Source organism: Frieseomelitta varia, unplaced genomic scaffold (assembly GCF_011392965.1).
Source record: "Frieseomelitta varia isolate USP_RPSP 00005682 unplaced genomic scaffold, Fvar_1.2 scaffold_773, whole genome shotgun sequence".
In the NCBI taxonomy this organism is placed as follows: Eukaryota; Metazoa; Arthropoda; class Insecta; order Hymenoptera; family Apidae; genus Frieseomelitta; species Frieseomelitta varia.
Window position 1 is genome coordinate 549,835 of NW_025110560.1, and position 27,834 is coordinate 577,668.

Sequence of the window (27,834 nt, forward strand, 5' to 3'; positions counted from 1 at the left end):
AATTCCTCAAATAAGCCCGAAATTTTCGTGTGCATTTGACATCGACGTAAAGCGCATGGCTTTCCGCCCCACTTTTTTTTTTTTTTTAATCAATTTGATAGCTCTTGATTTTTCGCGTACACGCTTTAACGTTTTTCTTTTTGTCTCTCTGTCTCTTTCTCTTTTTCTTTTTTTGTTTTTCTTTTGTTAGTAAATTTCCCCCCCAGCGTTACAAAATTTTCAGTTCCATTCAACGGAAACGTGGTTTCGTTTCTTTTTTTCTCTCTCTCTGCCTCTCTCAGTTCCTTACGAATCGTTGATTAATCCACGGAAAAATCTCTCCTACGTGTTTTTTTTTTTTTTTTATTTTATATATTCCAGTGTCTCAATTCGAAACGCGTGAAAACGCTCAGTGTTTCAGCGTCGAGCGAGATACGAAGCGCAAAGCGGTTTTATTCGCGTGCTGGAGGGCTTGAAATATTCCAAGCGCGACAAGCGATGAAAATTTTCGGGATAATCCGGTTTCCAGACAAACGTCGCTTGATGAAACGATTAAAAGACGCATATTCTCGGGGACGTCGTTGCGTGTCGCATTTACTCGGCCACGTGGCTGCCACTTCACACGCCTATTCCGCTGCTGGCCGAAAGTTTAGAAATTGAAGGACCCCTAACTTTAAGGTTTAAACTCGGTTGGAAGTTTCTAAACTTGGAGAACGCTTGTTAAAAGGAGAAAATTTCACTCTGGGATTTTTTTCTATTATATAAAATCGTGCGGTCGACGTAACGAAAATTACGTCCCGAGAGATTGATATTGAATTCTTTGAATTAACGTTGACGTTAAATCGATAATCAAGTGTCGTGCTTTCGGTTCGAAAAGTGTTTCTAAATTTTTCGCTGGCAGCGTACACGAACCTACACGATTTAACACTTTGGCAACACGCTGTGCCCCTCGAAACCGGGCACGTAAGATCGAGAATGAGACAACGAACGTTACATGTATATTACACTGCGATTCACTCGGTAGTCAAACTAATTTCCAAGTTTTAATTTAACCGAGAACATCACCGTCTCTCTGTTCCTCATTTGTTTTTCGAAATTCGAACATTCGCTTTGAAATTGAACGACCGAGCTGCTCCGCGACTGAAATTTTTATCAGCCCTCTTCCATCGCGCGAGGTTTTTGTTCGCACGAGAACGGATATTTAGATTACATCTGGGAATCATAAAAGAATTTGTAACGGATCCAACAGATTCACTGTTGGAAATGTGAAAACGAATTTCGCATGGCAGAAATTCAAACGTGAGATTTATATATATTCAATTTTCGAACTCGAAACGCGTTGGAATTGAAACGAACGTTTGAGATTTGCAAATTGGATCGGAGAAATGCTCGTTCGTCCTCCGTTTCGACAAATTCGTGCTCCCTTGTTGCAAATGCAAGCCTACATAAATATTCGACAGTTGTTACAGTTCTTCGTTCCTCCAATTTTCTTTTTTCTTTTTTTTTTTAATAATATCTTGACGCGGAAAACTCTGTTGGGAAATGTTTGTTGATATTACCAGTGGGAGATGAGGTTACTCCAGCGGAGAGGAAAATTTCCAAGACCGAAATCTCCGAATCTTGCAACGAGAAGCGAAATTAATTCTGAATAAGTAAAAGAATACATGTACGAAGGTATCCCACGTGTAATTAGTTTCCCTTTTACGACACTCAGACGTTACCTTGGGTCTGTTTTATCCGCAAGCCCTCCCAGAGGATTCAACAATTACTAGAATGCACCAGAATGTATAAAATAAAATAAAAGAGCGCTCGTTGTGCTTTAAATTTTCTTTCCACGTAAAATAGCACATTACGCTATGAATAAATTTCATTTCGACGAGCCGAGATAACATGCATAAAAAGCGTGTGTTTTCTACTTAAAAACGTTCGTTTCGAAACGAATATGAGAATAAGTCAATGTCAGTTTGCTGGTGCAACGAGATTCAGAGATTAACCACTTGCGCTAGCAACTGGTTCGCGGACCATAACGAGTGACCGAACCGTACTTAATAATTCATCGCTTTCTTTTTGAACTCGTCGGTATGATATCACTGGATAGAAATTATTGAAAAGTAATTTAATAAATTTATTATTTGTTTTGCCTGGGTTATACTTAATTATACTTAAAACTGAGAAAATATTGCAATTTTGGGGCAAAAAGTTCTCGACGTGCGTAAATTCCAGCGCAAGAGGTTAATCACTGGTTCGCGGACCATAACGAGTGACCGAACCGTATTCAATAATTCGTCGCTTTCCTTTTCTTTTTGTACTCGTCAGTATGATATCACTGGATGGAAATTATCAAGAAGTAATAAACTTATCATTTGTTTTGCTCGGGTTATACTTAAATATACTTAAAACTGAGAAAATATTGCAATTTTGGGGCAAAAAGTTCTCGACGTGCGTAAATTCCAGCGCAGCTGGTTCGCGGACCATAACGAGTGACCAAACCGTACTTAATAATTCGTCGCTTTCATTTTGAACTCGTCGGTGTGATATCACTGGATAGAAATTATTGAAAAGTAATTTAATAAATTTACTATTTGTTTTGCCCGGGTTATACTTGAAATATACTTAAAACTGAGAAAATATTGCAATTTTGGGGCAAAACAATTCTCGCCGTGCGTGGCACGTCATTCCGGCGCAAGGGGTTAACGAAGTTTGATTAGTTTTGTCCTCTGTTCCTGCAAACCGTTTAACCTTCGAGAAGAAGTACAAGTTTCGTACAAGTTCGCACATGAACCGAGCATGCACGAATGCTCTTTCAGACTCGAATTTTCGCCGGGGACGGGAGAACGAACGAGCCTGAACGCACGATTAGAAGCTAGAAGATAGGAGGGTGGAAATTTGAGATAGTCAGAAATTTAGTGAAACCAGGAGGATAATCAAAGGGGAGGGCAACATGCTCGAAGCTTGCAAAATTTCCCGCCGAGCTCTCTCCGTCTCTTTGTCAATTGCAATTATGACCATTGTGTATCAAACGTGGAAACGCGTGAAAGCCGGGAGAGAGCCAATGAAAATTTAACGCGCGGCCATGGGAGTGTAACCTCGAAGGGGATTGCCATTTCGCTCTTTACTCGCCGGATTCCCTCGCGGTAAATTGAATCTCGGGCCCGAGAGTTTACGATCGCTCCCGATACTAACCTGTGTCGCTCGAAATATCGAACGGGCGAACAATACGAACGCGTTTTCAATGGGGTGGCTCCTCGAGAGAATGATTACGTTGCGTGTTTCGCGACCGGCGATAAAACGAAGATGAAGAATTCCGCGGAGAATTTTTATTCCTTCCCTTTAGTGGAAATATACTGCTGACAAAAATTAGGGGATGTTTCAAAATGAATATGAAACGATGGAAAGAAGCACTTGATTGTTTTTTTTTTTATTAAACAAGAACATCATTCTTGTCGTTTGCTTCTCTGATGCGTATTTATTTTGAGACATCCCCTAATTTTTGTCAGCAGTGTAAATACGATATTTGTCAAACACTCGGGGAGAAACGTGATTGTGCTTTTTATAAGAGAGTTAAGAAATGGTGGATTATTTTTTATTATTATCGTTATTATTATTGTTAGTTAGAGGCTAAATTGCAGTCTACGGTGAACAAGTGTCGTTGAATAGAATCGTGAGATTGAAGATTGAATCTTCTAGAAATGATAGAAGGGGCTGTTGTGTTGTTTCAAGTTTTTAAATTGTTACGGGAGGGCGAAATTTTTACGAATCATTGAAAGATACGAAACGTTTCGTTGTTGCGCGGTCGTCTTTGAGAAAAATACGAGGCAAATAGCTGCCCGTTTTTAAATAATCTCTTGTGGTTCTACTGCTTTTACTGGAAACAGTTTCTTTCATATAATTCATCAGTCAGATGAATTAATCCCAAAATTCAGTAGTTTCAAATTTGATTCCACGACCAAAAATCATAGTTCAGTTCCATTAACATTGGGGTTTTTCGGTTGAGAAAATTCTCACATTTTTACCAGTTATAAAGTAAATTGTTCCTTTCGTTGAATAACAGATACTTTAATCACAAATTATCGCAATTGTAAAAAAAAAAAAACAGTTTGATTCGTAATTAATTCGTAAAATCGTCACTCCAATCAAGATATTGTCCACGAAATTGTCCTCGAACCTTCTTTTTAGAATCATTTTTGAATCATTCTCGTGTAGAAAATTCACAGCAAGGTGGAGCATTTCAGCTAGTTTCGTGCGTTTGTGAGAAATATACAAATTTACGAAGAACAAGCCGAACTCGCTCGGACGAGTGTGTAATGTATCAACATTAGTCGAGTATCTTCGAGTGTGTGTCTCCGAATTTATCTTCGAATTTACGTCAGTATCGTGTATCCTTGAATATCACCTGACTGTAACGAGCTCAAGTGAAATTAGGCTCGCCAGATCAGTCCTGTCCTTGCAAAAATATTTTACGAATACCACGTAAAACGTCCACAGTCTTCTCAAAGTGATATTTCTCTCGTAGTTCTATTCTTTCCTTGTGATTTTCACCGTGCGAAAGGGGTCGGAGAATGGGGCAAGTGAACCGGACGCGTTGCGATGATCGATAACCGACGTTGTGCAACGACAGCACACGTTAGTCCCTTGAACAATCGGCGAAAGCAGGCGTTGACTGATACACGGATAATCCGGATGGAACACGCTTAATCCGGAATCGCGTTACACTCTGTCCCGGTCCATCGTTCCCCTTTCTTCGTGAAAACCACGTAAGAAAGATTTTTCTTTCACGGCGAGAATGAACGTCTTCTCCTTCGTCTCGATCGATCGATCGAGTTCCGTGAGCTAAGGTGAGGTAGGGTTGCAGTTGCATCGATCAATTTGCCTTCTTCCCAGCCTCTTTTCGCTTCAATTATTCAATCAAATATGGAGTAATCGTGCACATTTAATTTCAACTTAAAAATTAATCGTTGTGACTCTTATTTAAATTGAAATGTTCAATATAAATATCCGGTTGTTCGTTCTATAATTAATGTTGTAAATAATATTGTAAATATAAATAATAAAATTGTACTTAGCATGTAATAAAAATTTATATATTTTAAATATAAAATTGTAGGGATTAATGAAGTAACTTCAGTATCAAAAATTAAAAATAACGATCTAATTAAAAAAAAAAAAAAAAAAAAGGGCATTGAAAATGGTAATGTAAATTTTGAAGTTGGATTAAATCCACGTTCAAGTGGAATTTCTTTTTTCTAAATTGATTTTTTTTATTTATTTAAATTGAAAATAATTATTGAAATTAATATAGTAAATAATGTATATGTTAATATTGTACTGGCTGGTAGTAAAATGGCTGGGAAACCTCCAGTTTCATTGGTCCTCCCTCCCCAGGTTCTCTCCCTTCCACGAGGTTTCGATTTCGAGAGATCGCGGATTTTAAGAAATTAAAGCGTCGGAGAAACGAGTCCAGGAGAGATTCGGAAGCGGAGCTATTTCGAGCGTCGAGAGAGACGCGTGTCTTGAAAGTGGGACGCTAATTGTATGGGATAATTAGTGGGACGATGATTTGAAGAAATCGCGTTTGAAAATATCTTGCGTCGAGACTATTGAGAGACGAGTGTTCCTCGAATGTCAGAATGAGATTGGTCGAACAACATTGAGAACTCTGTGATAATTTTGGGGATGTGAGGCCACCTTAAGTTTTTTCGAATTACCGCGAGGCGAAAAATATTTTTAACATGATTGGTGTCATTGTTATTTCAAAGTCACGTTCTTTACACACCTTCGTACGGTATCTTTTCACCAATTACACGATGCAATAAAAAAAAAAAAAATACATAGTTGTGTGAAGAAAAAAATTTTAATTATCCTGAAAAAACTGCGAAAAAAAAAATATTTTTACCAGTTTTTATTGACCTTTCGATGTCATTCGTGTTAGGTGATGATTCGAAAGGATATTTAGATGGCTTCGCTTGAATGGATCACCCATGTATAAAAGTAGGATCGTGTATTTTTCGAATGACTTTACTTCCCGAAGAAATTTGAATTTAATTTGTACAGTTCAAAATTAAGTATTACTCTCAGTAGCATCCACAGGAGAAACAACGAAACTGTGACTAAACGTAAAAACTTACACGTGTCAGCATGACACTGTTTGAAAATCGCGTATCAGAATATCAAAACCGTGTAGTTCGAGAGGGAGATAAGGAACTCGAGAATCTGTTGAAAATCGAACAGCTCGATAGAAAATGGAAGGTTTGCTAGATTGAAATGGACGCAGGTAGGGCAGTAGGGAGGACTTTAGAACGTTCTCCTCGCGTCTGAGCATGTACAGATTAATCTACTGTTCTCAGCGTTTACTGTTGCAACGACACTGCGCTGCTGTTAATTCTACGAAAGAGATAAGAAGCGTCATTCTCGCTCGACACATCGTCCATACACATCGTACAGCCGGCAACGCCATTCCTCAAACGTGCAAGACAAATCCATTAAACTCGCCTCAAGTTCGTTATCTCGCGCGAACACTGTCTTTCCAGTAATAAATTGCCAGACCGTCGAATTGAATCGGAGACACGCGTTTTTGCACGTTCCTAAGAAATATTTTGTCGCTTTTTGCTAAAAAAAGAAAAAAAAGAAAAGAAACAGGCTTCTCAATTTTATTTTCGTATATTACTGATATATATTAATTTGATAATATTATTTTTATAAAATATCATATAATATTGTTGTTACATTACGAATCTTCTTGCATTTTTATTGAAACAAAAAATTCTACAGATTCTTTTTCTAGAAAATAAGCGAATTCGCTGGCAAATGTAAAAGTTATTTCATCTATCAGCTATAAAGCTGAACTCTTACGTTCATAGCAGCCATAAAGCTAAGCTCGAATCCGCGCACCTTTATAGCTAAGAGGTATTGCAGTAAAAATAATATTTCGATGCACAGCTGTGCATCGATGTGAATACCGAAACGAAAACAGGTTTTCTGTGGAACGTGCAATCATTATTAAAGCCATATCAAATTGACACGCCATCATTCTCCTCCTCTCGAAGACTCGAGCATCACACGCTATTTCTACGTGCGTGCCTGTGTGTATGTATGTTTTTCTTCTTTTCTTTTTTTTTTTTTTTATTATTTCTGATTACTTTCGTTCGTTCGAACAGAAATACGAGTTACCAGACGACCGAGTGATTTTCAATAGATCTCGAGCTACGTATGTACGTTAGCTCTTGCGGAGTTTCCCACGAATCGAGAAACCTCGAAAACCTTAGCGCACTTTCCGCGAGCCTTTTCCACGAAAAAGTGTTGATACTCTTTCGCGAAACTACGTGACACATCGACCGAACGACGTTTTCAACACGACTCTATCACCGACCTACCTCGTAGCCAAACCAACCTCCCCCTTTTTTCATTCCGTGCACGGTTCTGCGAAAGGAGACGAGGAATCAAAGCGGAGGAAATTTAACTTTCACTCGGAAGCTCCAACTCTCTTCTCGTTCATTCGGTTGCTTTCTTTCTGCCTGATTCTTTCAACTTCGTTAATTGACGTCGCGATTTCACTGCGGGGACGCGTGTGCGTTTTCTATCTCCTTCCTCACGTCTATGTTGTTCTTTTTTTTTTTTTTTTTTTTTTTTTTTTTTTGTTTAGATTGAACCAATTTTTGCTTTTCAACTTGGAGTTTTGTAGAGGTGGATACTTTTACATTGGTCTTTTTCGGTATTGTTGATGTATTTCTTTTGTTTGTTTTTTTTTTTTGTAAACTCGTCTGCGTGAATATTGATTGATCCTCCCTAATGAATTTTATGAATTTCAAATCTTCGTGGGTAGCGCTTTCGATTTATCCTCTTCTCTTTCCCTTCGGATGGAAGCTTTTCAGATTCCTCTCGGACCGATATATATTTTTAATCGAACGTGTTCAATTCGTGTATTTTGGACGCGTGTTATTTGACTTTAATTCCCTTGCGTTTCCATCTCGAATCTGTCCTTTCCTCCTCCTCTTCGAACGAAGTTTTTTCCAAGCCTGTTTCTGTCGCGCGCTTCCAATCGATTATCGCTCACACGCGTCCTTCTTTCGAGCAACGAAACTTCCGATTCACTCGAATAAATTCTAGTTCGTACGTTACAAGTCAGAGGACGCTCGATCAATTTATTCGCGACATCGTACGCACGCTGTCTGAAATATCATACGCTGTTGCAAATCCAATCTTCAACCGGCAAGATCGATACGAAAGGAACAATCTCGGACAATCCGCCGGGGAAAACAGAAACGGGAAACACGAAGGGTATCTTTCGTGCAGTTTGCTCGATAAATTATTCACTCTCGTCTCCTTGAAACGCGAACGAGGTCCGGAGTACAAACGATCTTCCTGCGAGGAACCGCATCTAGCAAACCACCCCAACCCCCGCCTGATAGTGAACCAAAGCTACCAAAAATATCGTATTTTCTTTCTTTGTCAAGAACAATCGTCTCTTATCTCTCTCTCTCTCTCTCTCTCTTTCTCTCTTTGTCTCTTTTTCACGTATCGACCCCTTTCGTCTCTCTCTTCTCTCTCTCTCTCTTTCTTTTTTTCCTTTCTGTTCCTTAACTCCTTGCGCTGGCTGGTTCGCGGACCATAACGAGTGACTGAACTGTATATAATAATTCGTCGCTTTCTTTTTTCTTTTGAACTCGTCGGTATAGAAATGATGGAGAAGTGATAAATTTATTTTGTTTGTTTTGCCCGGGTTATACTTAAAATATACTTAAAACTGAGAAAATGTTGCAATTTTGGGGCAAAAGAATCTTCTCGACGTTCGTGACACGTGATTCCAGCGCAAGAGATTAACCGCTTGCGCTGGCAACTGATTGCGGACCGTAACGAGTGACCGAACCGTATACAATAATTCGTCGCATTCTTTTTTCTTTTGAACTCGTCGGTATAGAAATGATCGAGAAGTAATAAATTTATTGTTTGTTTCGCCCGGGTTATACTTAATTATACTTAAAACTGAGAAAGTGTTGCAATTTTGGGGCAAAAAAAACTTCTCGACGTTCGTGACACGTGATTCCAGCGCAAGCGGTTAACCACGTTGCGCTGGCAACTGATTGCGGACCGTAACGAGTGACCGAACTGTACTTAATAATTCGCTTTCTTTTTGAACTCGTCGGTATGATATCACTGTGGACAGATAGAAATTATTAAGAAGTAGTAAATATTTATTATTTGTTTCGCCTATTTTGTTTTACTTAAGTGTTCTTAAAACTGAGGAAATATTGCAATTTTTGGGACGTGCGTGGCACGTCATTCCAGCGCAAGAGGTTAAATATCACGCGACAAAATAAGAAAACAGAAAGAAAAATAACACTACTCTCTCTTTATCTCTCTCTCTCTCTCTCTCTCTCTCTCTCTCTCTCTCTCTCTCTCTCTCTCTCTTAATCACTCGTTCCTCTCTCTTTCTCTCTCTTTAACAATCATCCTTTCTTTTTTCACGTTCTCTCCTCCCTCACTCTCATTCTTTCGTCGATTCGCCGCGCGTTACTTCTACAAATCCAGCCGAGGATCTACTCCAACCCCCCCATAACCCCACACCCAACTGTCTAAGTATATTTTTCTACGTTGCTCTTTCGTACTCTCTTGCGTTTCGTTCTTCTTCTTTTTCCCCTTCTCGATCTTTTGCGACCGATCATCCATTTCTTTTTTTTTGTTTCCCGCGCATGCTAGTGTCCAGTAGTGTTCTAGAATTAAACTAATCGAATATATATTTCTTTCTCATCGACTTACTCAATTAGATCTATTTAATTGGACTCGTCGATCGTCGAGGAATTCATTCTGATTGAAATTCGAATTTTCCTTTATCTTTTTCTCGTTCTCTCTGTTCTTGATTCTTTCTTTTTTTTTTTTAAGGAAGGGAAGGAATTTTGATAATCAAATTGAAATTTTTTAGTCTTTTAGTAGAAAATTTCGTAGAACATCGAGAAACTTTTATGATGCTTGAAGTTTAGCTGATACACGGTGTTCATTTGTTTCTTTTTGCTCGCAAGATTCGTTCGGGAGAATCGATAAATCATGAAGTAATCCTCGCACGATCGAGAGACGTTGTATTAATCAAAGGTTTTTCTTAATCAGTTTTTGCAGGTAGCTTCTATGTAGCGGTGTATTATTAACCACGCACAATTATTTCGAATTGTATATCGTTCGATCTAATCGGTTTACTGTGTATGTCACGATCACATCTGTCGATCGATTACTTTCCCCCGCCCCGACCCGGCGCTGTTCATTTCAGATTTCGGCGTTATCGTACGATTAACTCGAAAGAAACAGACGAGAAGAGAAACATTGGCAGTCGAAGTAGAAAGTAATCGTCAAGTTGGATTCAGGGTGGTTTGCGTTTTCACGTTGTTCAGAAACCTTTCTGCTCTATTAAAATTTCACTCGTTTAAAATCACTTTGAAATTAATTTAATTTCAATTCGTGAATTTTCTATTATACTGAAATTACAATCAAAATTATTCGAGTCGCGCGTTATCAAAAATGAACGTTAATTACGCTAATGTACGACGCGCGGTTGCATCTTTAATTTGATCGATGAATTTTTTAATTTATTCGAATTTACGTCAAGACTGTTTTTCCTTTTTTCGTTTTTTTTTTTTTCTTTTTTCCGCCACGCGCGTCGAATAATTTTTGTCGCCACGTGGGCGCGTTATGCGAAAACTTGCGTGACATCGTAGGAAAATTAATCCTCATGTTCACATGCATAGCGATAAAATTTCGATTTGCATGGCAAACAGTTGTGCGTGACGTACTTTCTTTTCGCAGTGTTCAATCTCCATTTTGATTTTTCCGTAAATTGAGAAATTAAAAGTTCCTTGAGTGAATTCGGGCTTAAATGGACGATCATTTGGAGAACAGTGGAATGTATCTCGAGTAGCCAGACGTGATTCAGTTTTTATCGTGTATTAAATCGATCGAAACGCGATTCGCTCGACAATGGGACCGCGAAACGCAAATCACCCGCGTTTCCCGCTAATGAATTACCTTCTTACGCTCTCAGTATTCACCGTTCGATATCAACGAAACGAAATCGATCGCCCATTTTATTTTCATCGAGCCTGAATCGAGCGTCTCCGATTAAATTAAAAACGTTTCTATTTTTTTTTTTTTTTTTTTTTTTTTTTGGTCAATTTCACTCACTTGCAAATACTGAAATATTGAAGAAGACGTGTTTAGTTGTTCGAAATTATACATTTAGAGTTGAACGTCTCAAAGAACTGTGTTTCTCAATATTTCGATGTATAACCGTGTAATTGATTAATATTCTGCAATATAAATTTGCAGCATCATCACGTTAAAAAGTGTTTTACTCGAATTACAGTCGAATTATTTTCGGATATACTCGATTGAGGGTGAGAAATGTTTAAGGTGATTCACAATTGCGCGTTAATATTTCTGAGGGAAAAGAACGAAGGAAAGAAACGTTGCACAAACATAGGCACGTTGTATATTATATCTGTTACTCCTCTGTTTCGTGAAAAGAAGGCTTACGTGTATGTAACATTTCGTTCGTCCTTTTTGTATCACATCAGATTTACTCTTTGAACTGCTAGCGTGCAATTAAGAATTACTCTTTTATATACGGGGTGAGTCAAAAACGGTGGTCCCTTGAATCCGCTAAAACAGTCGCCTGAATTATTAATGAATAAATAATAATTATTCGGGAAACCAGAAGATAACTCGTAGATAACCAAAAAACATAAAAATAGGAATAGCCCTATTTTCTTTTTTAAATAAATCAATTTTTGACCCAACCTGTATACGGAAAAAACGATAAACAAGGTATTTCTTAATACGTGAGAAGCTTGACGAATCAAAAGAAAAAAAAAAAAAAAGAAAAGAAGAATCATCGTCCCCCTAGGCAGAAATCGAGAAACGAACGCAGAGTGTTCCACGCACTATGTACTATGCCATCCTAATCTTTCCCCCGACCTCTCGCGTACGAAGAGACACCTTGTACAGAAGCGCAAGAAATTCTTTTCTCGAAATTCTAACGCACCGATAAACGCTTGACTTGAATGCCACTTACGCTGTGCACTCTTTCTCTTGTCTGTTCTATGTGTTCTTTTCTTTACGCCACATTCTTCGTCAACCACCAACCAACCACTAAATATACATGTATATCGACCATTCGAAACAACAACAACAACGACACGAACCTCGTACGAAAAAAAAAAAAAAAAAAAAAATACTCTACGATTCGAAAACATTCGAATCTCCTTCGTTGGACTGTCCCCGACTGATCAACTTCAAAAAAAAAAAAATCCACGAAAAATATATATACATCTCCGCCTCTCTCTATCTCTTCTCTTCGGCCGCATTGACGCTGCTCTCACATTGTTGGTTACTTCTGTCCTTTTACTTACGTCCACGCTCACACCATCGGTAAAACGACCATGGTCACCATGGCCGCCATGGTAACCCCTACTGGTCTGGTCCGAATACGACCCCACCTACCATCGCGTACGGTGAGTTCATTTCTGTTGAAAGTCCGCATAGATCTCGGTCTCGCCGAGGATCGCGCGAGCTTCCAGAGGCTTGGATCCTTGAATCGGCCGTTCACGATCCCCCAACGAAATGAATTTCCACTCTTGCAAATTGATCGAAGCTTCGATGAACATCGCTACGATCGTCTCGTCCTCGAGAAAGTCGTTGGAGTCGATTAGAAAGTTGGGGGATCGATCGAATCGGCAAGAATGAAACGGCGACGATAATGTTTCCATCTGTTTTTTTTTTTTTTTCGAGGGGGGGAAGAAACGTAACAAAGACGTTTATTGACGAACAGGGTCAGCCTCCTCGGCCGAGATCCTCGACGAGCCAAGCAGCGAGATATAGGAACACGTTCAGCGCCCAACGGTCGGGATTCCCTGTCGAGGCGGCTCTCGTCGAATTTCCGGATCGGATAATCGAGTCGCGAGCGTCCCTCGACGGAATCGCGCGCCATTGGGCTCGCGTGAAGCTTTCCTACTGTTGATAAGCGAATCCGCGTGAGAGGGCATCGACGAAATCGAGTTCCATAGGCGTCGCGACAGGAATTAACAATAATCGGTTTGGAGAGGGGGGGGAAGTGACTGTGTCGCGCGACGCCTATGCGTCGAAAGACACGGAGATCCATCCGGCCACGCGATTCGACCGGATTCGCTCGGACCTGTATATTCAAAACGATCATCTCCTCACCCGACGTTCCACCTCTTCGAGCTGAGACACGTTCGAGACGAAATTATGTTCTCGTAAGGATTTAATTCAATCCGTTAGAGTCGTGTAAACGCCTCTTGCGCTGGAATGACGAAACGGCCACTCGCGTCTTGCTCGGAACATTCTTGTTCCGAAATTATTGTAATATTTTCTCAGTTTTAAGTATGTTTCAATGGTAACGCAGGCAAAACGAATGATAAGTTTGTTACTTCTCAATGATTATCTGCCCGACGAGTTCGACAGAGAAACAAAGCGACGAATTATCGTGTACGATTCGGTCGCTCGTTATGGTCCGCAATCGCGGTCGGCCGGCGCAAGTGGTCGGAGGGAGGTTTTGTGAACGAAACGAAACGAAACGAGAGAAGGTGAAATGAAAAGTCAGTAGGGAATTCTGACGAAGAGTCTGTTTTCGAAATGTTTGACAATTATTGGAGAATTGTTGGATCGACGACGTGATCGATCAGCTCGAGGAGCGAAGATGTACGCCTCTTAGACACGCTTCTGAAACAGTGGTATAGAGCACTAGTGGCCCGTGAAACGTTGTTTTGAGCACAGATCCAGAGCTTGCGATCGGACGGATCGGTTGCGATTTTTCAAGGTTTCGTGCGTCATTCTTTGTCAACCAGCACGTTGACGAACGATGGATCTCCGTCTCTGATGTACTCGGTGCCAGCCTCGGACACCCTGTGATAAATGTTAGCTCGGTAGTAGACTGTCGCAATGGCGTATAGAGAAGAGTCCGAAAAAAAAGAAAAAAGAAAAGAGAAGGAAAACAAGTAACCTTTCGTCCTTCCGAGTTGCAAGATGAATCGTGAAACGTTAATACGCCGGCTTTCGGACATTATTTTTCAAACCGTGATGTATCATGGGGAAGTTGGAAACGAAATTTGTCGACAGGTATGGGATTGCTAGCCGTGTACTGTTAACTCGGTGCTTCGTATTCTATTTATCATAAACGTCGGAGTTTCTCTTTTATTTTTGTTTTTCTTTTTCCCTCGTTCTCAATTCAGGTATTCTCTTTTCCCTCGGTTCCCCCGAGACGAATTTTCTCCAGCTTTAGATCTTTGGAAAATCACTGGGGAGAAGTTGTCTCGAAGCGAGAGATACGTCTTGGAGGAATGATATTTTACAAAATGAAACACGGGTAGTTTCATCTGGATGGATGTTTATACTTTGCGACTGTTTTATCTCAGTGTTTGCACCAAAGATGTATAAAACAATCTTGATATATATATACTTATTGGCGACTTTTCTAGATTTTCAATCGCTTTCAAAGCTACGTGCAAAGGATATTTAGAATATTTTTTTACTTCTTCGAAACGATTTCGTCGTCCAACTGATCGAAAAGTCGAAAGCTGGCGCCAAGTGGAAAAATTACACGGCTAGTATCAAGCAGTAGACTCGATTTGATCTTGTGGAAACTGGGTATGTATATTATACCGGTGGTGTTTAATGGCCATTGCGACAGACCACGAGTGCATAATCATGCGCTGACACGTAAATGTCTAGAGAGCAAAGGCTTGATCTGTTGTATAAATTAGTAGTGACGTACGTCGTTGTATGTGCCGCATCGTCCTTCTCAGTGAAAGCCGCAGGATCTAAGGGATGATTGATAAGTGTCTGCTCCCCCTCAGTCAGAGTCCTCGCTGAAATCTCTTGGTCGTGCGCTCTTCTCCTCGGAAGAATGCGTCGTACAAACGAACGGGAAACCGAGAAAGAAAGAAAGAAAGAAAGAAAGAAAGAAAATGAAAAGAAAAGAAATAATACAAAAAGAAAAGAAAAGAAAAGAAAAGAAAAGTACACCGCGGTGTACGATGGATCTCCGTATAGAGAGAGATCGTTCTTTCGAGGCTCTCGGTGAAGTCTGTTTCTCCCACTTCTGTTCTAATTTCTTGATCGATCCTTCTCCACCCCTGCTTTCGATATTTTCTCTCGCCACACCAAGAACGCGAAGTTGAGGTACGAGAGTTGAGGGTCGCTTCAGTCGTTGGTATCGATGAGGCAAGTCGACGAATATATCCTTCCACTCTCTTTTATTACATTTCGATGAATTCTTTTTCTTTTTTTCTTTTTTTTTTTTTTTCCATTGGGAAACCGGTGAGACGACGAGTAAATTTGTAGAATTAGAGGCTAAGAGTTGCAGAGAAAGTCTAGCCGATGTGAAACGACGTTATCAGGTTCAACTCTTAACACTAGAACTACCAAAAATTGAGTTCATAATTTTAGACAGACTGCAAGACAATGCATCTTTTAAAGATACGAATGAATCATTCGTGAAATGTGTAAAGAGTATTACAAAGTTTTTTTATCTTCTTTTTTTTTTTTTTCTTATTTTGGTGTCTCTGATGGAAATTTCACGCTTCAATCGTCGGTAGTTTTAGTGTTAATTAGTGTCATTGGGTTATCGAGAAACGTGACAATTTAGAATTAATTAAATTACTCGTTATTTAACATCTACGAAGAAATAAATATAATACATACGCAGTACTTCGCTGCAAATTGTTGCAATCTGTGGCCCAACGATGCTACTCGAAGGTTAGTCTCGAATTAATTAACAAAAAATTGGCGCTCACGTGCAAAAAGCTGGAAAAATCAGAATTTCTGATACCAATAAAGCATAAAATTTTCGTCTAATAGCGAACTTTCGTAAAACGACAAACAGATCATTTTCCAGCTTGCTTCAACACTCGCGTGTAAATCACCAGTGTAGTTCAATTTGCACATCGAGAGACCAACAAGAAAAATACACACGTGCCAGTCCAGAATATCGATCGGTGCTTTGAAACTTCTCGAGTTCGAGGCGTTGCCCGATTTAACACACGACACAGCGGCTAGTGAATAATTTCACCGGGGCGAAATAAATTCCACGTTTTACTCCTTTGTTTGTTCGCGTTCGTTGTTCTTTTCCTTTTCCCGGGACGCGCGTTCACGGTTCAGGAGATCAATTCGAACAGAAATTTCGGGAACGGACGTCGCAGGATATTCACAGAAATGTTTTCTTCCTGCCATCTCAGCAGAGAGAAACGTTCGCAAGAAGCTTTCCCATGCAGCGGATTACGAGAAATTCAAACGGGCCACGCGGTCGGCCATCGTGAAATTGAACCCACGTTCAATGTTCAGAGCCGAACGCCGCGCCGATTTCCTTAAAATTGACAATTGAAAATTTCACAAAGAGGGGAGGGGGAAAAGAAAAGAAAGTTTTCCTAGATCGGAGAAATCGGAGATGTAAATTCAGTTTATTACGTGTTTACGTTGCGTTTGGAGATGATGATTCGAAAAACGGTTGGAAAACGAAATGAAAGAAATGGAAAAGAAAAAAAAAAAAGATAGAGTCAGTAGAATCTCCTAATTCGCCAGAGCCAAATCTCGCCAACAGCAAGAACGAATGTTATTTTCTTCCATGTAAGTGACGAAAGTTACCCGATTTGCTGTAGCGTCGCAAGCCACGACAACCGCGAATTTAACCCGCGAATGCTTAGTGAAGCGGAAACACAACGACACCGGGACGATATTTTCACGTATGTCGATTCATGTGACACATGATTTTTTTTCTCTCTTCTTATAGAGCGAAACAAGTTGAACGTCTCTTAGAGAGACTTCCAAACGAGTATATTACTAATAACGTGCATAGATATCGTGTTTGTTCATCTCGGTCGTCCGAGAACGAACAGCTAGCGCGCGATTTCGTTTCTTTTTCTTTTTTTCAAAGGGGAACGCTTGCCAGTTCTTCACTACGATAGTCTCTATCAGAATGATCGAGTTCGAGCAGAGAAACTATCTGCGAATTGATTCGAATTCTCGGAGGAACGTGCGAACTTGTAAATAAAGAGCATAAATTTGCTACGGAAGTGCATTTGACGACGTTGATTCGATGTAGAGTAATTTCGCCGCTCTTTGAGAACGAGTGAACACTGCACCGCGAATAATTAAAACTGTTGCGAAAGATGTTTCGTTTTATCTCGACGCGAAGTGAAACGTTAGATTATTACGCCTTGTTTAATCGACTGCCTGTAGTACGCCACTCAACCCGTAACTGTGCGCCTAGGATGTTATGAACAAATTTCCGAAACTTCCACACCACTGACTCGATTCAATAGTCACATCCACGACGATCAATCCCGAGGAAAATTCTCAATAAGAAAAAGAAATACCGATCGTCGACATGAAATCAGCTAGAGTAATTAATTTGTCATTAATAATAAATTAATAAAAAAAGAAACGAGAACAATTATTCGGAATGGTCGCGCTCACTCTTAAACAACGATTAAACTTATAACAACATAACAAAACGTAAACTCCTCGTTGCTTTGAAATTCTATTCGCACGGATGCGGGTTGAGGGCTTGGAAGAAAAAAANAAAAAAAAAAAACAAAAAAAAACGAAAAAACTGAAACGAAAGAAAGAAAGAGAAAATGCGAACGAGAAAGTTGGCAAGTAGCGACGAAATATACGAAACGGCGACTGGTAAAAAGCACCCCGTAGTTGACCGATGGTGCGTACGTTTACCCGCGCTCAGTGCCTGCATGTGCATGCGTTGACCTCTTTTTCTCTTGCATTGACCGTGTCTTTTCTCGCATAACTGGGAGGAAATATGTCCTGTGGTATATGCAGCCCATTGGCCTGCACGAAATAGTCGCCGTTTATATATATATTACGATGTACATATTGCATATTTGCGTTTATATGTATTATATATATTACGATGTATATATTATATATTAACGTTTATATATGTATATATATTATATATTTTATATATTATATATATGTATATATTCTATATTATATTATATATATATATTACGTTTGTATATGTATATATTATATATATTATTTATATATGTATATATTATATTATACATATTACGTATATGTATATATTATATATATTATTTATATATGTATATATTATATTATATATATTACGTTTATATATGTATATATTATATTATATATGTATATATTACATATTTACGTTTATACGTGTATATATATATATATATATATATATATATATATATATATATATATATTACGATGTATATATTATATACTTACGTTTATATATTATATTCTATATTACGATTATATATGTATATATTACATATTTACGTTTATATTACGCACGTATTACATATATATCTCGCACATCGGCTTATCGTTTTGTGAACCACGTGCACGCGCGCACGCGTATATATGAACATGCGTAGCTGCATGCGTTTGTTGCATGCAATGAGCTTGTGCTATTACCCTCGTGCACTCTCTCTCTCTCTCTCTCTCTCTCTCTCTCTCTATTTTACATACATATATATATATATATACATATTACATTATATTTCAAATATGCGATTACGATTCGAAGGATTTCTTTATATATCCTTTTATTCTTTCTTTTTCTTTTTTTTTTTCTTCTTCACTTTTGTCAAAACTGTCTGTCTGCCAGTTCTGAAAATAAGAACTGAAAGATCACAGTATTGTAGATTTATGCGAGTATTTTTGCGAGGCGCGTAGTTGTTTGTACGTAGATCGTTTTTTTTTTTTTTTTTTCTTTTTTCTTTGTTAACGCGTAGCTCCTCTTTGTTTCCTCTTTGCATTTCGTTTTGTACAGCGTGTCTGAACAGTTTTGTTCGTTTGTCGTTCAGTTCGCTGGTCAGAGACGAATAGGAGATCTCGATATATCCGTGATAGGAACGATAATTCATGTGAACGAGAATTGAACGAACGAATCGACGATTACGGGGTAAAGAAATTTTTCCAACGAATCTGCCGGATGAACAGAAATGATATATATGTGTATCTCGTCTGAATGGAAATTCTGACTTTAAAGAGACAGATGAACAAAAAATGAAAGATCGAAAGTGTGGTACACCGGGACTAATACGCACTCGCTCGTCGCGTGCACCGAGACTTTTTTTTTTTCCTGTTTCTTTTTGGCTGTAGTTTGCCGTTTGTTGTTTGCTGCCGTGAGTAACGAGTTATTTGTTTTTTCCTTTAATTTTTTTTTCTTCAAATAACAAAGTAACAATCTCCGGACAAGCTGTAGTATGAATAACGTAGTGAAAAGAAACAAAAAAAGAGCGAAATTTCGATTTGCTTGGCGACGAGAGTCGCGGGGCGAATGTTACGTGATCGAGATCTCGCGAAGGCAAGTGAAAAATCCACGATCGTTCATCTTACGTTTTCAGCTTTGCGTAAAAATTTCGCCAAATGTCCATTTCTTTTATTTTCTTTTTTTCTGTCTCTCTCTCTCTCTCTCTCTCTCTCTCTCTCTCTCTCTCTCTCTCTCATTTTGTCCTCTTTACGCAGCTACTCACAGGTAGAGATTACATACCTACTGTATATCTAGATACTCGTCTGTATTGATTCGAAGACAATGCTGCTTGCGAGTAACTACGCAAGTTGAATCGCTAGTGAAATCATGCTAGAAGCTCACTAGATCCTAGTTTTTACTTTAGAGCAAGATATTCCTGTACGTTTTAGCATCGTGCCTTCGCGACTTCGTGGATCACGGAGAACGAGCCAGCGAGGATCGTTGGATAATTGATCGTTCTAACTGATCGTTCTCGGCTTTTCTAGGTGCAGCAGCCAATCTACGCAAGGAGGTTATCAGAAACAAGATCAGAGCCATTGGCAAGATGGCGCGCGTCTTCTCCGTCCTCAGGTCGGTTAATCAATTTAATTAGCAGTAACTGTAACTTAAAACTAGATTGGTCGAGAACCCTTTAACTTCGATCAAAATGCGCATCTCGTAAAAGTATTACACTCGTTGTAATCGTAGATTACGTAAAATTACGATTACACTGATCTTTGCACGATTACGCTCTTCGGTGATTACTTATCATTGGGAATTGGTTCGTCTTTCAGAGAGGAGAGCGAGAGCGTGTTGCAGCTGAAGGGATTGACGCCCACTGGAGCTTTGCCTCTCGGTGCGTTATCAGGTGGCAAGACGTCCCTAAAAAACGGTAAGTTTCGTCAGCGATTCAATTGAATTACGTGGATCAAAAGGATTTTTTACAGTGATTCAAGAGCAAGTGATATTTCTCTAATAATCCCGACACGTCATTGCGATCAGTCCACCTAACAGACTAGTGCACAGTGAGGTACATTTGTGATACAGTTTATGGTTCACAAATGACCCTTACTTCAACATTTTGTTTCATTTGTTTTAATGAATTTGTTATTTATATTAATAATATTTAATGTAATTATTATATTAATATTATATTAACATTTAATAATCAGTTTAACTATTAATTTATTATTTATATCAGTAATATTTATTTTAATATCTCAATTTTTTTTATTCTTCATTAGTAATAATAGTTAATTTATCATTTACATTAGTAATATTAGTAACAATAATATCAGTAATATTTATTTTAATATCTCAATTTTTTTATTCTTTATTAATAATAATAGTTAATTTATTATTTGTATTTATTAATAATATTAGTTAATTTATTATTTATATTAGTAATTTTAGTAACAATAATATCATTAATATTTATTTTAATATCTCAATTTTTTTTTATTCTTTATTAATAATAATAGTTAATTTATTATTTATATTTATTAATAATATTGGTTAATTTGTTATTTATATTAGTAATATTAGTAACAATAATATCAGTAATATTTATTTTAATATCTCAATTTTTTTATTCTTTATTAATAATAATAGTTAATTTATTATTTGTATTTATTAATAATATTAGTTAGTTTATTATTTATATTAGTAATTTTAGTAACAATAATATCATTAATATTTATTTTAATATCTCAATTTTTTTTTATTCTTTATTAATAATAATAGTTAATTTATTATTTATATTTATTAATAATATTAGTTAATTTGTTATTTATATTAGTAATATTAGTAACAATAATATCAGTAATATTTATTTTAATATCTCAATTTTTTTATTCTTTATTAATAATAATAGTTAATTTATTATTTATATTTATTAATAATAATAGTTAATTTATTATTTGTATTTATTAATAATATTAGTTAATTTGTTATTTATATTAGTAATATTAGTAACAATAATATCAGTAATATTTATTTTAGTATCTCAATTTTTTTCCATTCTTTGTAACAACCGATTCAATTGTCATAACAATTGAGCCAGTGTCGAAATTTTCGAAACTGGTCTCTCGCTTAATTTTCTAGGGATTCTTGTTCCCTTTTCCCTCCGTTTACATCAGCTCAGCCACAAACTGACAGCCACTCCTGCTCTCAGCTATTCATACACCATGCATCCTATCCCCGTGATATTTCGTTTCGAGTGCCGATGGCCAATTCACTCGAAATTATTGCCGACAGCTCTGCAAGGTTTCTCGCCGAACCACAAAATCACCTCGTTCGCCGAGGCGAAAGGTCTGGACGCTATAAACGAAAGGATGCCACCAAGAAAGGACGCCCCGCCTACGCCGGTAAACGAGGAGAAGCCCGTGATAAAGCCGCCGGATCCTGCGGGAGACAAGCGAGACCCCAACACACCGCAATCGCAATCGTGAGCCTCACACTCGTCCAATCAAGGTACACATCACACCCACGTGGATGATCCTGACAGGGAGAGCGTTTTCATACTCGCTCTCTCAAGATTTCTATCTTCGCTCCTTTTTGTTTTCGAATCCTCGATCCCCCGCCGATCCCGCCGAACTTGGAATAGATATTTACGGTGCCACTGTATCGGCGAGGTTGTGAAATCTGACGGCAGTAGCGAAAGTAAAAGAACAGAAAATGGCGATTACATAGAAAATTTAGATGTCATATGAAATGTCTAAAATTATTATAATTCGGTGTTGGCAATGTTTGATGGAAGAAACAAATTTCTACTTGTTTCTTTGATTATATTCGTAAACAGTTCGTAAATTGTGTGAAAGTCTATAGTCTAACGTATCAATGCTGTCGCGTGCTTTTTTTATTTTATAAAATCTCAACAGAATTCGATGGTCCTTGATAGAAGCAACCATGGTCTTTGCAGTGTTAACGTCGAGGGTGAAGTTTAGGAAATTTAGTTGAAGTTTACAGAGGAAAGCTGTTATTACAGAGATAATAAATTACTATAGATCGTTTGCTAATTATATATATATATATACGGAAGGGAGCAAATTTAATTAATGTCGGCCATTGTGATCACTTGTCTAAAATAATTAAGAAAAATATGTTTAACGACTTTGGCGAATGTGAAACTGTACGAAGAATTAAAAGAAATTTAGATGGAATATTTAGTGAAACAAGTCAGGATCCATTTCGTTATGAATTAAAAATCCTATTTGCAAGATTGAACTATTGAGAAAGTATAATGATTCTAAATGGGGTTGAAATATCAGTAATATCAATTATTTGTTCATTTATTCGATCTGTTGTTTATTCGATTTGTTTATTTATTCAATCATTTATTCATTCTGTAAATGTTCTGAATATGTAAGAGTGGCATTTAAATCTAATATTATCCTTTCATGTCGATCTACCAATTTTATAAAATTTATCAAATTTATTAAAACATCAACGTTAATAATTTTCTATAATACACATGTAATCTGTAACCTCGTCATACCCTGGTCCGTACTGTATCAAAATTCGCAGGATCCACGAGAGATTGATGAGCAATTGTCGTTGTGGATGCATTAACACGTTGACTGCGATCAGTATCGAGCATATATCGACATAAATATTATAAATATTTCAGATTGATCAAAACAAAAATAAACGTTATTCATAAAAGAAAGGATGACATAAATAAATACTGTGAGACACGCACTTTCACTTGCAGTGTATCGAAAAACATGGCAGTGAACATGTTAACAAAACGAGAATTCGTTCATCGGATCGATCGGATCGAGTATTCGAGAGATACGAGACAGTGAAAGGAGCGATTAAAAAAAAAAAAAAAAAAAGAAAATCATTATTATTATGATCCACGAAAAAATCGCAGTAGTATTTGGCTCAGGCGTTTGAAAGTTTTGTCTTGTTAGAAAGAGTAGATGATAAACGAAGAATGAACGAAAGAGAAGTTCCACGAGTGATCGTGTATCGAAAACTGTAACGAAACAGCTCGATAATTGTACACCGATTAACTCATCACGCACGATACGCACCATCGAATATATATATATATGTATGTATGTATATGTGCATATATATATATATATATATCTGAATTGTCTGTTCTCTCACCCTGTGTCACGCGTGGTCGATTAACTTTGGCACGTTGGGTTATGGGGGTCACGACTAACCCGGAGAAGGTGGTACACGTGGACTCACAGCTTCCTGTTGCGTGTTGCACGAGTGTCGACCCATGGAGAAACGCTTTGTCGGCCGAGTCGTTCCTCCCGATGAACATCGTTCCACTTTTCGCCAAGCATTTTGCTGTTTCCATCCCTCGAAAATGTATTTTTAATCCTTTCGGTGCAGCGAATAAAACTTTTTGCAATTTCTTCCGTGTTCTTTTTTTTTTTTTTTTTTGGTCAGATATTTCCGCGGAATTTTCCGCAAATGTTATTTAAAAAAAAAAAATTGAACGTCAACGTTATCAAAAAATTAAAAAGTTCCGAGCGTCTGTAAATCTCGCGAAAGATTTTTTTTTTTACATCCGCAAAAGACATCGCGGTTCAGTGAGTTCGACAAATCTTCAAATTGATTTCAAAGTCCCGATCTTTTCGCTGGGAATTCGAGGCCCAGGATTTTCGTACGTTTCCAGGTACAAAATTCCGTGTTTTTAATCAATCTCTGGGGAATTTCGTCGCCGAGAATGTTCGCGTACGAACGTGCGAAGGACGCCGCAAAATTCAGGATCCACTGTCCCGATTGTAATTCAACAATTTCGGGCGTGAAATTGCGATCGCCAAGCAAAAACAGACCGTAGTCTCGACGTTGTAATTAGCAGAAACTATGTCGGCTTGTTCCTCGTTAGAAATACAAATTAGTATATCGGGTTGTAGACGAGGAGACTTGCACAGCTCCTCCAAACTGCAAACTTCGCCAAACTTGCAAACATTCATCAAAGTTTGAGCGATATTGTCTTCTCACGGTAACTGTCCGCCGTTCAACCGAATTAGAGACAAGTAGTTGCGGCCGTTTATTGTCAGACCTTGGACCGCTGAAAATGGTCAGGAACGCTTGACGGCCATTAACAGCCACTGCTGGTAATAAGATTATTTCGTTGCAGCGAAAGGACTGAAAATGAGGGAACTACCCAAAAGACACGAAACGCAACACCAGATACGTGGATTTTTCTTTTGCTGATAAATGGCCCGCGTTCCTCAACTTTCATCAACCCTTCGACGGTTTGAAATTTAAGAAACAATAAAAAAAAAAATTTTTGTTACAACAGCAGTAATGAAAACAAATATATTATGTAAACACGTAGAATAGATCAAGAAATATTTAAAAAAGAAATCTATCGTCTCGTTGTTTTTATTTTTAATTACATGGTACTGTGCTGATAAATATATTATACTAGTACTATAGTATACTAATAATATAGTATACTATAGTATACTAATTATATAATACTATAGTGTACTAATTATATAATAATACTAATAATATAGTATACTATAATATACTATAGTGTACTAATAATATAATATACTAATAATATAGTATACAATAGTATACTAATAATATAATATACTATAGTATACTAGTAATATAGTATACTATAGTATACTAATAATATAATATACTATAGTATACTAGTAAATTTACAGTATAATATTGTGATAAATTAGTACGATAATATCATAAAAAAAAAAAAGAAACCTACTTCTTTATTATTTCCTCACCTACGCTTGCAGTTGAACGTGAAATAATATAAAATTTATATAAATATAAAATATTAATTTGTTCGATCTATATTAATTTGTTGTTTCTCTCTTACTTTCTTACTTTTAATTATGAGACCGTCGAAGGGTTCGGAGCGGCGAGTCGAAGCGACTGGCTGAAATGGGTGGTTCCCTCGAACGAAATTCACCGCATGCTAAACATCAAGGCTGCAAAGCCGTAAAAGGGAGATCGATATACTCGCACAAACTTCGCGCACAGTTGTTTCTCCGTGTTCCCCAAAGGAGACCTAAAACATCGCCGATGCTTTTCCATCGGATAATCGTCCGTGAGCGCTCTGAAACGCTCGTTTCCAGAAATTAGGGCTCTTTGGGGGAAACCGGGCGTCGGCAGCTCCTACGATCCCGTACAACTTTCCCAGCTTCATACCAACTGCAACTGTTCACGGATTCGTGCCTTGTTTGTGAAAGTCGAAGATTTCGGTCGTGAATCGCGTACGTCAGAAATTCTGTGATTCCGAATCTTTGGAAAAATATTATTAAATTAAATAAATCGTATTCGACATTGAATAACTTTCGTTTGAGACATTTTTTTTCTTTCCACGAGTGAATATTTTTGAGGATAATTTGTAGAATGAAATGGGGATACTTGTTTTAGAATTACGATAAATTAATAATATTGTACTTGCTCCTGTTAATTCTGATAATGATAAAATTAATAAAATTACAAATTAGTAATTGAAACTAATTCATATCGTTCAGATCATAAAAATTTGAAGAAAAATTTTTTTATTGTAAGAACTGCTTGCAATAAAATTGAAGGATCCTAAAATTGATGGACATTCCTGTTACATGAATTGAAAAAATTTGTAAAATCAATTGATGAGGATGAATGATGTAAACATAATGATAATGGTGGATATACAGTTCACCCAGTTCTTGTATTTGAAAAAAACAATAATATAAATTGAATTTTATAATTAATTTTGATACTAATAGTTTTATCCTTAAAATTTAATATTATGTCTGTGAAAAAGAAGTAAATTGTAAATTTATTTATATTTTCCATTCTTTTAATATGGGGCCAATCAATTTCAAGTTTCAATCAAACGAAACAAAACATCTAGAACATTAGCAGATTACTCAAGTTTCTATTGTAGAGCCGACTGGCCGTGATAAAAAATGATAAACCTACGTTGTGCAGATGCTTCGGGGGAAAAAAGAAAAAAAAAAAAGATCCAAGAGAGTAATTTCACGAAACGATCAAAATCTTCGACTCGCCACTTTTCGTCACGAAACGCGAAACACTGTCTCTCTCGAACCATCGCCAGCGCAACGACGTGAACGTTGTAAACGATGTTCATCGGCGAGGAAAACGCGGCCGGCAAAGCACGATGGAACGAAGACGAAGGCCATCGTTGCACGTTTTTCAGGTGGCAAGGATGGGTGTTAAGGTCCCAGTGCTGTCGTCGCCACCGCCGAAAGATCCAATCCATCGATCGTCTCTCACCCCCGGTTGTTATCGCCAGCGTGCCGTTCGTCGAGTCGAGGAGGTGTTATCATCATCATCATCGTCGTCGTCGTCGTCGTCGTCGTTGCAACGAGCAGGATGAGGAGGAGGAGGAGCAGCGGGGATCACCGCGAGAAACGAACGTCCGTGAACGCGGCCGAGATGAAGAGGATGGTGGAGCGCGTCGTGGGAGCAACGAGCAACGTCGTCGTCGTCGTCGCGTGTGTCGTTCGCGTCTCGGCGGCCGTTGCTGCGACTGGTGCCCCGGACGAAGATTGAGGTGCTCAACGACGGCTCGGCTGGCCTCGTTCGGTTGCTCGCGGCCAAAACCAGCTGGGATATTCGCCTCGCGGGAGGAGCTGCGCGCCCGCCGTGCCCTTGTCTCTTTCGTCCTCTTCCTGCCCGTGGACGACGACTTGCACGACCTACTTCCGCCGCTCTACGACCCGTGGCCACATTGGATCGCCACTTAAATCAAATCGGCGATTGCCAAGAAGCGCTGGAGTGAGCGAGCAGCACGCGTAACGAAGGTTCGTTGGTCGGAATGGAGAGAAGGAGAGTTGAATGCGAGAGAATGAAAGTCTCCGTGTGTTGCGCGCGCGTGGCACGAAGACACACCGTGCCGATCGGAGGATCGGTGCAGATCGGTGAGAATGAAAATTTCGTTCCGAAAGTTTCCACCTAAGCGGGAAAGAAGGGGAGGAACGCGCGTGTAGACACGGAGCGGGCGGCAAAGCGGGCAGAGGCTGGTAGATTGTTGGCCGATTCGTTTCTTTTTTTCTTTTTTTTTTTTTTTTTCTTTTTTTTTCTTTTTTTTTTTTTTTTTTTTTTTTTTTTTTTCACTCGCGGCACTCACTCACGGACGGACACATACGCGCGCACCACGCACCACACACGCACAACCAGACGTAGCCCCGGCTACGCGAGCCGCCCCTTCGTCACCGTCACTCTCCTTCGTAGTCTGTTGGCGAGCGATCCCCTCGACGACGAACACCTCGCCGACACCTTCAGCCTCGATCACAGCCGAGCGGGGAGTAACGTCGGCCGCGGTGGTTGAGCAACAACGATCGCTCGAATCGGCGCGCCTCGTCGGTCCAGCCAGCGGATCGTCCTCAAGCATTATAACACAGTACACCACCGGCCATTTCCCGCCCAGCCTTCGAGAGCTCCGACACTTTCGGGAGCTCTCTTCTTCTTCTTCCTCCTCCTCCTCCCCCTCCTCCTCCTCCTCCTCCTCCTCCTCTTCTTCTTCTTCTTCTTCCTCTTCTCCTCGTTCTCGCTGTTCTCGGTCCACTGGTTCGCCGGCAACGCGATCACCAGCGGCGACACACGTT

The 27,834-nt window shown here is 38.6% G+C and overlaps 1 protein-coding gene across 8 annotated transcripts in view; it reads left to right on the forward strand.

The window, feature by feature from the left end:
- The window catches only part of LOC122535798 (serine/threonine-protein phosphatase 2B catalytic subunit 3-like), a 90,977-nt gene extending 64,417 nt beyond the window's left edge, over positions 1-26,560 (forward strand). For 2 of the 8 annotated variants that reach the window (XM_043667621.1, XM_043667619.1), the window contains exons 9-11: positions 19,774-19,858; positions 20,062-20,159; positions 21,524-23,643. In XM_043667621.1, coding sequence (XP_043523556.1) covers positions 19,774-19,858; positions 20,062-20,159; positions 21,524-21,717 — 377 coding nt within the window. In that variant the 3' untranslated portion in view covers positions 21,718-23,643. Of the gene's footprint in view, positions 1-16,631; positions 16,716-19,773; positions 19,859-20,061; positions 20,160-21,523; positions 23,644-24,374; positions 24,531-26,423 lie in introns of those variants that run through there. The other 6 variants (XM_043667622.1, XM_043667623.1, XM_043667616.1 and 3 more) reach the window with 5 other exon arrangements.
- Positions 26,561-27,834: the final 1,274 nt, after the last annotated feature.